At 41.0% G+C, this 13,293-nt stretch overlaps 1 protein-coding gene across 2 annotated transcripts in view; it reads left to right on the top strand.

Moving 5' to 3' along the window:
- The window catches only part of LOC144756309 (uncharacterized), a 48,281-nt gene extending 35,565 nt beyond the window's left edge, over window positions 1-12,716 (top strand). For both annotated transcript variants that reach the window (XM_078646133.1, XM_078646046.1), the window contains exon 4: window positions 7,356-12,716. In XM_078646133.1, the coding sequence (XP_078502259.1) occupies window positions 8,606-10,303 (1,698 nt within the window). In that variant the 5' untranslated portion in view covers window positions 7,356-8,605 and the 3' untranslated portion in view covers window positions 10,304-12,716. The remainder of the gene's footprint in view (window positions 1-7,355) is intronic.
- The last annotated feature ends 577 nt before the right edge of the window (window positions 12,717-13,293 follow it).

The following is a 13,293-nucleotide window of genomic DNA, read 5'->3' as shown; positions in this document are numbered from 1 at the left end:
TTCTTAACAGTACATGTTTTCCAGACAAGCAAGGTCTTCCCCACAGAACAGGTTTAGATTTAGAAAATGAAGTATATAATTTAGGAAATTATTCGTCGAATTTCATGGTCCTGAATGTTCAGTCTGATACTACTCCAGACTCACCCGCTATTTCAGTACTACCAGTCAAAGGCGAATTATGTGTCCGTAGTTATGGTTCTGTACATATAGGTCATAGTGAATGTACTACTGTTATCGAGTATAGTGACAGTAGGAAATCTATTTTTAAAGCTTCACGTCATTCTTATTTTGTTTGTGGTCAAACTGCATATGTCCGTCTGCCCCTCGATTGGGAGGGAACCTGTTACATTGCTTTCCTACTGCCACCTGTTTTTCTAGCCCCACCTGACTATCATAGGAATTCTTTCTTAGTACACACTAGACACAAGAGAAATCTCCCGATTGTCGATTATACTGAAACCGCCGCAGAGCAATTCATTGATATAGATAAAGGTGTTTTCCCTTATTTAGGTACAGTTGTAAATAGTAAGCTAATCCGTAGGTTAACAAGAACCCTTGAAGCAGTAGTAGATGAGACTGCCTCCGCTCTAGGTAATTTAACTGAAGAGCAATCCTTTATGAGAATTGTCGTTTTACAGAATCGTCTCGTCCTTGACGTCATACTGGCCGATAGGGGCGGGGCCTGTAGAATTCTCGGATCCAGTTGTTGCATTTTCATTCCAAATAACGCGCCGTCTGTTTATTCAGCTATAACCAGACTCCATAAAATTGCCCATCTGTTACACCAAGATCCAGGCACCTGGACATGGTCCGGTTGGTTCTGGAATGTAATTTCCACCTGGGGATGGAAAGTCCTGTCCTTTCTAGGTATTGCAGTAGCGATTATATTTAGCTGCTGCCTCTGTATACAATGTGGCCCTGCGATTTGCAGCATGTGTGCTACCTCTTGTATTCCCAGTATTCCCAGTCCCAAGCCCTGTTCTAAATCCCGTTCCAAGACAATTCGAGACGAGCAAATGGTACTGTATGAAATGATAGACGGTATCATGAATATTGATGTTTCCTGATGGAAACGTAGTGACAAGGAGGGAATGTGGAAAAGTAAATTTTGCCATGTTCTGTGTCCCTACGCCTCATCCATCATGTGTTATGTGTGCATGATCAATATGCATATGTTATTCCCCATTTCTGATTAAAGACGCAATTACAGTTGTGTCCACCTCTAGTATGTTAGTTTCCAGTCCTCGTGAATACTACGAATATCAGGCCTATGTAAGTGATGTTGCCACGTTTCTCAGTGTGCACGTTATTCAATTATAAAGTCCCCGTTTTCCAGGCCTCAAAAAGGGCCCGGACCACAGATTCAGCTCCTGTCTCCTGAAAGCCTCGCTGAGGAGCGATACAGCCCCCACCTGTATCCTCGACCCTTCACTTACTTCCTGCCTCGCAGTGCCCGGTGCACCCCGGCTCTGCCTCTGAGTCTGCCAAAAGTATGTTATAGTTCCTGCTATCAGTTCAGTCCTCCTCCTCTGCATTCCTAAGCTACTGAACTGCATCAATAGTTTCCGTCATTGTCTAGCCTTCTCGTTTCCACGTTAGAGAAAATACTGTATTTAATAGTCATTTAATATTCTTCACGCACTACATGTAGAATAATGCATGGTCCAGTCTTAGAATCAAGTTAGCTTCTCCCCTCATGACTTCTAGTTTATATCAACATGTTCCCTAAACATTAGATACCAGATAGGGTTTAAGTACATGTCGCTCCGACCCTCCAGACTCTAGTCTCTGCTCCTAGCACAGAGTTCGTAGCCCCCAGCTTCTCCTAGTAACACGTCATTGCTAGTTTTCGCGCACCATTAGGTTAGGGGTCCCTGCTCCTTAGGTAGCCCCCTCCTATGTGTCCGCCCATTCATGACATATTCTGTTACGTTTTGCATCACATGTCTAAGTAAACTCCCCGTTACACCTCTTATTACTGTTATCTCTCGCGACTGCTACGCGTCACGCCTTCTACTCCACCTACTGTTACGCCTACTGCAATGTACTGCTATGTGTTTGCGCTATGTATATAAGTCAATGTTTTGTTATTGAATGTTAGCGCGCTCATCCCAGACCCAGCCCCGGCAGCTGCCGGGCCCTGTCCTATTGTCCTATTGCCTTATTGTCCTATTCCTATGCAGGTTGACCTGATCCTGTCCTTATGCTGTAATAAACCTGCAGAAACTCCTACTACCTCGAATTTTGACTCTTATTTATTGAGCTATCTGTCATGCTATAAATCTAGTCAAAAATAGGGTATTATTTATTTATTTACCACAAGGCGACAGCACTCTCTGGAACCTTCTCCTTAGATGCTCAGGCTCTCAGATTTTCTACCGCGTGTTGTGTGAAGGGAGTCTCCCTGAGCTCTGCTCAGTACCTCTACCTTTCTCTTCAGAAACTCTTCAGAATATTTTCACTGCTTTGTCTACTAGAAAGAGGTCACTCATCAGACACTGTGAGTCTTGTGGGAAACTCCGGCTTCATTCCGAAGACCCCCACAAAAAGTGTATCTACTGCCTCCACCCAGAACATCAGGTGAGAGATTGTAAAATCTGCAGGACTTTTCCTCAAAAGACTTTAAGAGACAGAGAGACATGTCTACTTCTGTGGTTACAGAAACTCAAGACCAAGGATAATCCCTTATCAGATGTTGAGAGTGATTCCTCTCTCAGGACTGTAATCTCTAGGAAGTGGGCTAGTGAGGCTCAGATGGTCTAAGTCTAAGGTGCTCAAGAAAGAACACACCTCTACTCATGAAGGCCAGACTTCTTCCTCAAAAAGGGCTCTTGCTCCTTCTAAGGGACTACCTATGCCCTCTACGCCTCCGAGATCTGCCTCTAAGTCTCAGTTGTCTAAGTCTCTTCCAGAGACAAATTTGCCTAAAAAATGGGTTCCTCGTCGATGAAGACTTCTGTCGCCACTGCTACCACGACGACTTCCACCTTCTCTTCTCCTCAACCTACAATGATTATGTCATCGGCGTCTTCTCCGTCGATGTTTGTCATGGTGTCGGTGAGGCCTTGCTTGTCTGCCACCTCCCTCACTTCGTTGTTGATGAAAAAGAGGACTGGCTCCAGTCGATCGTCGACGGATGCCTCCTAGTCAACGAGACGGTCGATGGCTCTCAAGGCTCTACCTGCTTCGTCAACAGATGCCTCGTTGAAGGTTGCCTCATCATTGATGGGTGCCCGAGTCAGCAGCTCTGGCTGCTGCACCACATCATCTCCCCATAGCAAGTACATAGGTTGGACACTCGTCATTATGAGTTCCCGGGCTCCATGATGGCTTCGCTGAAATATGTGATGTTTGGCACCAAACATCTCAACATAATAAACTTTCAATGATTCCAGTGTAGATTTTTATTAAAAATTGCAAAACAGAGGGCCCCTTAGAGGGGTCCCCTGAAACCTACCAATCCTTAGTGCGGTAATTGACTGACCTGAGCCAGCCTGCTACCACCAGAGTGTGTTCTGACCTCAGGGGAGAGTGCCTGCGCACTCTGAGGCTGAGAACAATGCCATTCCTGGGTGGAGGTGTTCACATCTCCCACTGGACAGGAAGAGCCATCCGTGGTGGGGAGCTTCAGAGGTCTTGCCTCCTTTGTAATGCGACCCCAGCCTCTCCTGTTCGAAGGAGCTGGCCTCCATCCTGTCCTCACCCCCTTTTTGGCAGCAGGACAGGCCGGGAACCTTTGGTAGAATAGGAGATGTGCCCCCCTCTGCCAACAACACCCCTCGGGTACTAGAGGCTAGGTCATGTACACTTTTCAGTGCTCACCATCTTGAAGATGATGGGACTTATCCACTTAGGGCTAGGACTGTGTCCTCCTCTCACAGAAGGTGGGCATGTTAGAGGGCGTTGACACCCCAGGCAAAGGGCCCATTGGACACCACCTGTCACTCCCTTGTAAATACCTAAATCTAGTTTTTAGGTGGCATCCCCAGTCTCTGAACTTCAGTTCCTGATGACCTAAGAAGAGCCGGCCACTACCAATGTGCACCAGCAGAGAAGATTGCAGAGAACTACTGTACACAGGTGTTCCAAGACCTTTTTAAAAAAAATAAAATCTGGATCCCCTACGGACTGCTGCCCACCACAGGCCTAAAAGAAGCCTTCACCGGCCTCCCGGGTCCAGCCCGCTCTCTTCTGAATGAGTCCCTATTCTAGGGTTGTGTCCCTAAGGCCTTTAAAGAGGTAATTGTGGTTTCCCTTCTGAAGAAATCAGGAGCAGACCCCCAGATCCTGTTGAATTACCACCCAATGTCTTTGCTCCTGTACCTGGCAAAGGTACTGGAGGCTCATGTGGTGAAGTGCCGGACCAATTTTATTTAACAGTTGAGTTAACAGCCGCCTGGACTACGGGAACGCCCTATAAGCAGGAACAACAGCCAAACTTCCGAAACGACTTCAGCGCATACTGAACGCATCCGCACGACTCATCCTTGACATCCCTCGCCACAGCCACATTACCCCCCAACTGAGAAACCTGCACTGGCTCCCCGTCAGCAAGAGGATCACGTTCAGGCTCCTCACCCACGCACACAAAGCGTTCCACACATGGGCCCCGAATACCTCAACAGCCGCCTTTCATTCTACACTCCCACCCGCCAACTCTGCTCCGCCAGCCTCACCCACGCCATCGCCCCACTGATCCACAGATCCACAACCGGAGGAAGTTCGTTCTCCTACCTGGCCGCCAAGACATGGAACTCCCTCCCCGCACACCTATGACTGACTCAGAACCATCTCACCTTCAGGAAGCACCTCAAGACCTGGCTATTCGAGCAGTAACAGCACCCCTCCCTCCCGTCAGCGCCTTGAGACCCTCACGGGTGAGTAGCGCACTCTAAAAATGTTCTGATTGATTGATTGATTGACCTTAATACTTGTATATTCCTGGACCAACATCCATGCGTGGGCTCTCTTAATAAACAGTTCTTTGTCTTTTAAAAGTGACAAATATTTAGCTGGTTTGTAATTATTTTCTTAAAACTTTGTACTGTTAAAGACATTTCCCAGATCTCAGCAATTGACAATTCTTCAAGAGCTTTTTGCAGATATTTAAAGAAGGACAATTTTTCATTTTGTTGCATTTCTTTCCACAAAAATTTGCACATTTGGTTATTGATATTAGTTTTGATGTGTCTCCAGGTCTTAACGTACTGACCCATTCTTGCATATTGTTGATTACAAAAGCCAAATTCCAGACTTATCGGAGCAGGAGATACATTAAGTGGAAGCCAAAACAGATGTTTAAATGTATTTGTAATATCATTATTTAATGATGCAGAATCCAAACCACGGAGTATTTCACTTCCATATAAAGCTTGGGAGCAATTTAGCTATTATTACTTTTATTAATGGGGTATAGGTTGGGCCTCCCAAGGAGCTATAAAGTAGGCGAAATGCCCCTTGTAGACTTTTGGCTCTTATCTTCATCTCCATTTTATGGTATGAAAAAGATCCTTTCTCGTCAAACTGTATCCCAAGATATTTAGAACATTTAATTTTTTCTAGCTCCCTCTTTTGGTGGTACCATTTGTATTGACTGCCCTTCCGTTTCTTGGTACTGACTTCCATTACTTTTGTTTTTGTTTAGTTTATTGTCATTTTGTTCTCAATTGAATACATTGATGTTTTGTTTATTAATTGCTGCAGTCCTATCCTTGTTTGGCTTAGCAGGACGACCTCATCAGTGTATAATAAGTTCGATATTTGTTTCTCAGCCAGCTTTGGTGAGTCTGCTAACTCATTGTTCATTGCAAGGGTAAAGTCTGATAAAAATAAATATGGAGCTAAAACACACCCTTACTTTAGGCCACTAGTTTTTTACATTTTCCTCGAAATTTCTGAGCCATTCCCTAGCCGGACTCTTGTCCAAGTATCGGTATATAACAATTGTATTGCATTTGAAAGGCTGGAGCTAATGCTATAACAATCCCGTTTCCTCCATAAAATCTTCCTATTTACGCAGTCAAAGGCAGCTCTAAAATCAACGAAACATAAATATAATGGCTGTTTTTTTGTTTTATATTTTTCCATTAAAATTCCCAGTGTTAACACATTTGTTGTTGTACCTTGACCGTGTACAAAACCTGATTGGTTCGGTGGAAATAAATAGTTTTCATTAGCCCGATGAATTAACTCCTTGAGTCGAACCGATGCAACTAATTTAGCTGCAATATCTTGGAGCGTAATTAATCTGTAATTGGATGGGAGGGACCAATCCCCACTTTTTTATATAGGAGAAATTATAGATCCGATCCATGCCTCGGGGACTGTTCTGTATTGGAGAGCATGATTAAATACTGGTGTTCGATAGCTCGACCAATATGATGCTTTCTCCTTATACAACACAGCGGGAATCCCATGTGGGCCGGGGGCACCATTGGATCTCTGATTCTTTATTAATTTACATACTTGGTTTTCTGTTATCTTTCTTTTCTCCTCCTATTCCATTTATAGCCCAATCAGTAGAATTCACAGCCATGTTAGGAGTAGGATTCAAATGCGTATCTATGAACGATACCCATTCAGATTCAGTTACTGTTGATGAAGTAGATTTCCTACTAGATCTATTCAGTTTGTTTAATAGAATCCAGAAGCCTTTTGAATTACTCAATTTTGCAAGCATATAGAGCTTTTGCCCACAACTATTGCTTTTCTTGCATTTTGTCCTTCCAGGTCATTTTCCTTACTCCTGTATTTATCTTTTTGAGTTTTACTCTGTAAATTAAATTAACTTCAAACCTTTTGATCAATCTCAGGATTCTGTTACGTCCTTTTTTTAATTGATGGCTTTCAAACGAAATTTTCACCAATGAACATGCTGCTTTTTTCCTCCACTGACCTTTATTAGCATATTATTGAGAGTGTGGTAATTATTTGCTTTGTGAAGAGAGACCATTTTTCGACAGCATTCGAATAATCTCCTTCGAAGTGAAAATCCACAATTGCTTGCGCAGTGTTTGTAATAGAATCTTTGGTGTTATCTGACCAATAAAGTTTCTTATAATTTACTGTCGTTATTTCTCCCGGAAGTGTCGTATAGTTTTCAAATCTTAGGCCATTTAGGTTTAACTCAATTATTTGTTGAACTCCATAGGGTAGATGTATCCTTTGTGAGCTTAATAAAATGTGGAAAATTCTACAAATCCTCACTCCTACATCCAAGTACTCTCAGGCTACCATTCTACACTCTGCTCTGTCTGAAAAACAGCTCAGCATATTCAAAATTATGCATTGATTTGGCTTGTAAATTATATTTTTGGAAATGTACATGTATTAACAATTTAATTTTAATCCTATAGGTGATTGAAATTACGAACAAAGAAAGCAAGATTTAGCACTAAGCAACTGAATGTCAGTGCCATAAGAAGGATTATTTTGAAAAATTGAAGGACATCCAGCATTCTACGTTTAAATAATTTCCAAAAATCTAAGTGTGGCGAGGAAAGTACTATACCTGTAAGTGAAGTCTCTAATTTTGCATTTCATTAAACCAGAGCAAAGCCATATCTGTGCACACAGCATCAGAAATAATGTAGAAAGACCGCTTCAGCATCCTCATCTGAAATACTATCAGAAAGACAAATTGCCTCAGCATGACAGAATAACGTTCATCTAAAGCATCATGTAATTCTAGAGAGGAAGCACACACTGCATAAAAGAAAGTTACAACTAAAGGTTTCTTCTGGATACCATCAAAGAAAAGACGCTGAAAGAAGACTCCGAAGCTGACACGTTAACAACCAAAAGATTGGAAAATCACCTTTGTTCAACAACCGTTTTTAACCAGTTACGCAAGTTTGAGACTATTTGCCTTGGGATATAACACCTTGACCCACTCTGTTCACTCTTGCGAAAACCTTAAAAATTCAACACTTTATTGTGTTAATGACCATCTCAGATTGTTTCCTTTTTATTGCATACTGTTCTGTATTTCTATGTAAATCGCCTGAACATTATCTGTTGTGCAGGAGTGATATGTAAAACTGTTAAATATAAAAATGGATTAAAGGAGCACCGTTGCGCTATATCTAATGTAAATAAATTGTCATACTCCGAACTACAAACCTTAACCTTACACCAAACATAGAAAGGGTAGAAGGAACTGATGTTCTGCGACTAATGATCCACAATAGTACTCTGCACGTTCTAACGCCCTTAGTTACTGCCATTACAAAGTGCAAAAAGGTACTTATCAGTTTAATCAGTAAATATCAGACTAACACCTTATTACTGCATTGCTAAGAACCTATACAAAAAGATTTGAGAAAAACTTCAGTCACAAATTAAGTTACTGCCGAAGAGGCTATTACCTAAAGACTATTATCTGCTAGAAAAATGTCAACAGGTGTTACAGGACTGCTTCCCGACATTTTTTGCTCAATTCAAGTGTTGAGAAGATTACACACAATTTCTTTTAGAGAAAAGTGCTGAACATTATCTAAACAAGCCCGACTCTAAAATCGAGGCAAAATAACCGAAGTTGGGGAGAAAAGTTACCTGTGCCCAAAAAGATACAGCCATAAATCTTATCCCACAGATTTTTGACAGAATGCACACAGGGGAAACCCACTCTCACTGCAAAGTATGCCAAAAAAGTTTCAGGCGTAAATCTTATCTCACTGAGCATATGAGAATCCACACTGGGGGAAAACACTCTCCATGCAAAGTATGCCAAAAAAGTTTCAGGCGTAAATCTTATCTCACTGAGCATATGAGAATCCACACTGGTGAAAAACCTTTTCAGTGCTCTGAATGTCAGAAAAGGTTTAGTATCAAACCGAGTCTATATCGACATGAAGTAACCCACTCTGTGGAAAAACGTTATCCGTGCTCTGAATGCCAGAAATTTTTCAGTGATCAAAGCACTCTGACTCGGCATACAAGAACCCACACTGGGGAAAAATCTCATCAGTGCCCAGAATGCCAGAAATGTTTCATTGACAAAAACAGTCTCACTCGGCATACAATAACCCACACTGGAGAGAAACCTTTTCAGTGCTCTGAATGCCAGAAATGTTTCAGTTTCAAAAGCAGACTCACTGAACATACAAGAATTCACACTGGTGAAAAACCTTTTCAGTGCTCTGAATGTCAGAAAAGGTTTAGTATCAAACCGAATCTATATCGACATGAATTAATCCACTCTGTGGAAAAACCTTATCAGTGTGCTGAATGCCAGAAAAGGTTTTGTAACAAACCGAGTCTATCTCGACATGCATTAACCCACTCTGTGGAAAAACGTTATTGGTGCTCTGAATGCCAGAAATGTTTCAGTGATCAAAGCACTCTGACTCTGCATACAAGAACCCACACTGGGGAAAAACCTCATGAGTGCACAGATTGCCAGAAATGTTTCATTGACAAAAACAGTCTCACTCGGCATAAAATAACCCACACTGGAGAGAAACCATATCAGTGCACGGAATGCCAGAAATGTTTCAGTTGCAAAAGCAGACTCACTGAACATACAAGAATCCACACTGGGGAAAAACCTTATCAGTGTTCTGAATGCCAGGAAAGGTTTTGTAACCAACAAATTCTTTCTCGACATGCAATAACCCACTCTGTGGAACATCCTTATCAGTGCTCTGAATGCCAGAAATGTTTCAGTAGAAAAAGTAGTCTCACACAGCACATAAGAATCCACACAGGGGAAAACCGTTATCAGTGCACAGAATGCCAGAAATGTTTCAGTCAAAAAAGCAGTCTCACTAAGCATATAAGAATCCACACTGGGGAAAAACCTTATCAGTGCTCTGAATGCCAGAAATGTTTCAGTGAAAAAACGCATCTCACGCTGCATATAAAAACCCACACTGGGGAAAAACCTTATCAGTGCTCTGAATGCCAGAAATGTTTCAATGAAAAGAGACATCTCACGCTGCATATAAAAACCCACACTGGGGAAAAACCTTATCAGTGCTCTGAATGCCAGAAATGTTTCAGTAAAAAAAGACATCTCGCGCTGCATATAATAACCCACACTGGAGAAAAACCTTATCAGTGCTCTGAATGCCACAAATGTTTCTGTCAAAAAAACAATCTCACTGAGCATATAAGAATCCACACTGGGGAAAAACCTTATCAGTGCTCTGAATGCCAGATATGTTTCATTCGAAAGAGCAGTCTCACTCAGCATATAAGAATCCACACTGGGGAAAAACCTTATCAGTGCTCCGAATGCCAAAAATGTTTCAGCCAAAAATCTCATCTCACTGAACATGTGAGAATCCACACTGGTGAATAAAATTATCAGTGCTCTAAATGTCAGAAAAGATTCAGAGTTAGAGATGGTTACAAGCGCCATAAGAAAACACACCATCAAAATAATTCAGTTCTCCAAATGCCAGAAAATCATACATTTTAAACTTAATCTCACTCTACATGAGCAGACGCACACAGGGGAAAAACATTACCAATGCTGTGAATGCCAGAAATTCCTATTTGATAGGCAAAGCCTCACTAACTATAAGCAACTCCATACTGATGAAACACCTAATGAGTGCTCTGAATGCCAGAAAAGCTGCAGAGAAAAACGCTATTTCACAATGAGAAACTCCACACTGCAGAAAATCCTTATGGCAAAAGAGCATTTTTACCCCTTCATTGTACGTTCAAGCACAGACCATTGCATGATCTATGTAGGGAAAATACTCTGTGCACTGAAAATGTGTTAAAATAACAAAGTTGATAATCGCATTTAATAACTTCTCATACCTGGATTTATCTAGAAGAGAAGTATGTTAATTCTAGGATATTTTTGATACCACAAGGTAAGGCATTTGGGGATCTTTATCTGATATCTTTATCAGTAAGTTATCCGAAATTATTGAATATAAACTTTTCCAAGTATTATTTCTAAAGATTAAGGAATTGGTCATTTCTAAACTAACCCCAGTGCGTATGACTACAATAACCACCTCTCTCAAATCAATATTGTGCTTGTTTTAGTGAGAAAGCTAAAAGATCTAGGAGAAACCAGGAACTGGCGTCAGTATTTTTCTAAGAAAGCTTCAAGTTAGAGAGTGAAAACACTTTTTAGAATGCCCCAAAAATTGTGATAAAGATATTTCAATATGTTTGACAAAAAGAATAGGTACATTTCATGACAATATTGAAATGGGAACTAACAGGAACAAATATTTACACGACATTACAAAAATATTAGAGACTAAATTTCAGCAATATAGGAAATACTGAGGTTCATGTACTAATAATCCATTTGTTAAAAGTGGTTGCTTGTGGAGTCAGCACACTACTTTGTCTGTGATTGCTTTTAAATAAAGGCATTTTTAATGCACCCCATTTTACTTCAGATTCACAAATATCCCCTTGGGTTACTACCTCCTGTTACTGTTTTTCAACCCACATATGGTTTCAAAGCTTAATATATACCTTAAGGATGTATTACATATTCAGAAGGGACACTATTAACATTCCCCTTCCAAATTCTGAATTGTTAAATGGGCTTAGTACATTTCAAAAAGTGGTTTAGCATTTGCAAACTCTGTGAATTACCGAACCAGTGGATTTTTGAACAATAAAACCCTTGATACATGAGGCCATTTTTCTCAATTCCTTCCAAATTAAGTTTGCTAATGTTAGTTGAATGATAACCGGTGCATGTACCTATTTAGTGTTAGTGTTGCTTCAGATCAAATAAAAACCATCACACATAACTCTTACACAATACTTAAAGACAGAATTTCTGACATCCAGCTTTAATGTTTTGTTTAAGTAACATTTGCAAATATATTTAACAGGAAAGCATCTAAAGCGGTCTCTGGACATAACATAGGATGTAATCATAATCTTTAGATACATTTTCTGAGTTTCAGGACCAATGTGTGTCTTCTGGGTTTACTCTAACCCACTATAATAAACATATTCAATCCTTTTAGATTTGTTATGTTTGCACTGTTTTCTATTGCAGACAATAATCTGAATTTAGACCAAGGATCAATTCCACCCATGGCTTTTAAAATCTATTTATCATTGACTTCTTTTAGTGTTATCGCAAATAAAACTGTAATAGAACTGATCTGAGAGATGGACCTTCAAGTATTATGCTCAGTCAATTTATTGAACAAACTATGCAGTTAAAATCTGAAAAGATTAGATCCACAAGCATTGCCTGACCACTGTATTTTACATCCATAGATTACTAATCAGCACATTTTCTCTAAGTACAATTCACTCATCTTCAATTTTTCGCGGAGCTCGTTCTGGGTTTGTTTGAACTCTTTAAAAATATGACATTTAAATGTCCAAAAGTTCAGGAATTCTAGTTTCAAGACTGGTCGAACATTAATGAATGGTATACCTAAAGATGCCCTTCTGTTCCTACATTTTATTGTGCACCATGATTCAGAAATGGCATGTGTTTGCTTTCGGAGGTAAAATTCTAAACATATTTATTATTGTTGCCATCTGAAACATCATTACTAAATGGAAAGATAACAACAAGTGGTCCTGTGATGCTTGCTGGAATGGGAAGTGTTTAATCAAAAGGTGGATTGAATTCAAGTTTAGGTGACAAATATACCAAAGTGTATGGTTTTTGTATATATTTAAAATTGTTGATCTCCAAAAAGGCCTAAATCAATAAATTGAATTGAAATTCAAGTTTATCATTTTAATCCTATTGTTGGAAAAGATGCGATTTTTTTTTTCATAACCAATTTTATTATGAGTTCAAGCAAAGCTCAACACAGCCCTCCACAGTCAGGAGGAGACTGTCAACGACAGATAGAAAGAGACACATCATTAGTACAGCATCGAACCCAGCGTTATATAGTGAATGACAGCGAACTACCCCACCCACCCAACCCCAAAAACACCAACCAGCCCCGCCCGCAGCTACCCACCCCTTATCCCACCCTAACCCAGAGCACGTGATCACAGTCCAGCAACATGATATAACCTACAAAGGTGGAGCCGGCCAGCAGCCTAGAGTGCGGGATCCACATCCAGCTGTAATGCATCATCAATGTCCACGGGGGGGTCAAGGAGCAGGCCCCGGTATTCCGCCCACCGTTTCCAGATCTTGTAGTGTTTGCGGGGACATCCCCGGGCTTCAAAAACAGGCTGCTCTAGTCCCATGAGGAAGTCCAGGCCCGCCCTCCAAGCCCCAATTGGGGGGGCGCGCTCGCTCTTCCAGGCCTGTGCCAGGTCTCTCTTCGCCACCACCAGCCCCAGCAACAGCAAATGGCGTTTATAAATATTGCCCCCAACGTT

This window comes from Lissotriton helveticus, chromosome 1_1, assembly GCF_964261635.1.
Source record: "Lissotriton helveticus chromosome 1_1, aLisHel1.1, whole genome shotgun sequence".
Lineage (NCBI taxonomy): Eukaryota > Metazoa > Chordata > Amphibia > Caudata > Salamandridae > Lissotriton > Lissotriton helveticus.
This window is presented reverse-complemented; position numbering and strand designations above follow the sequence as displayed.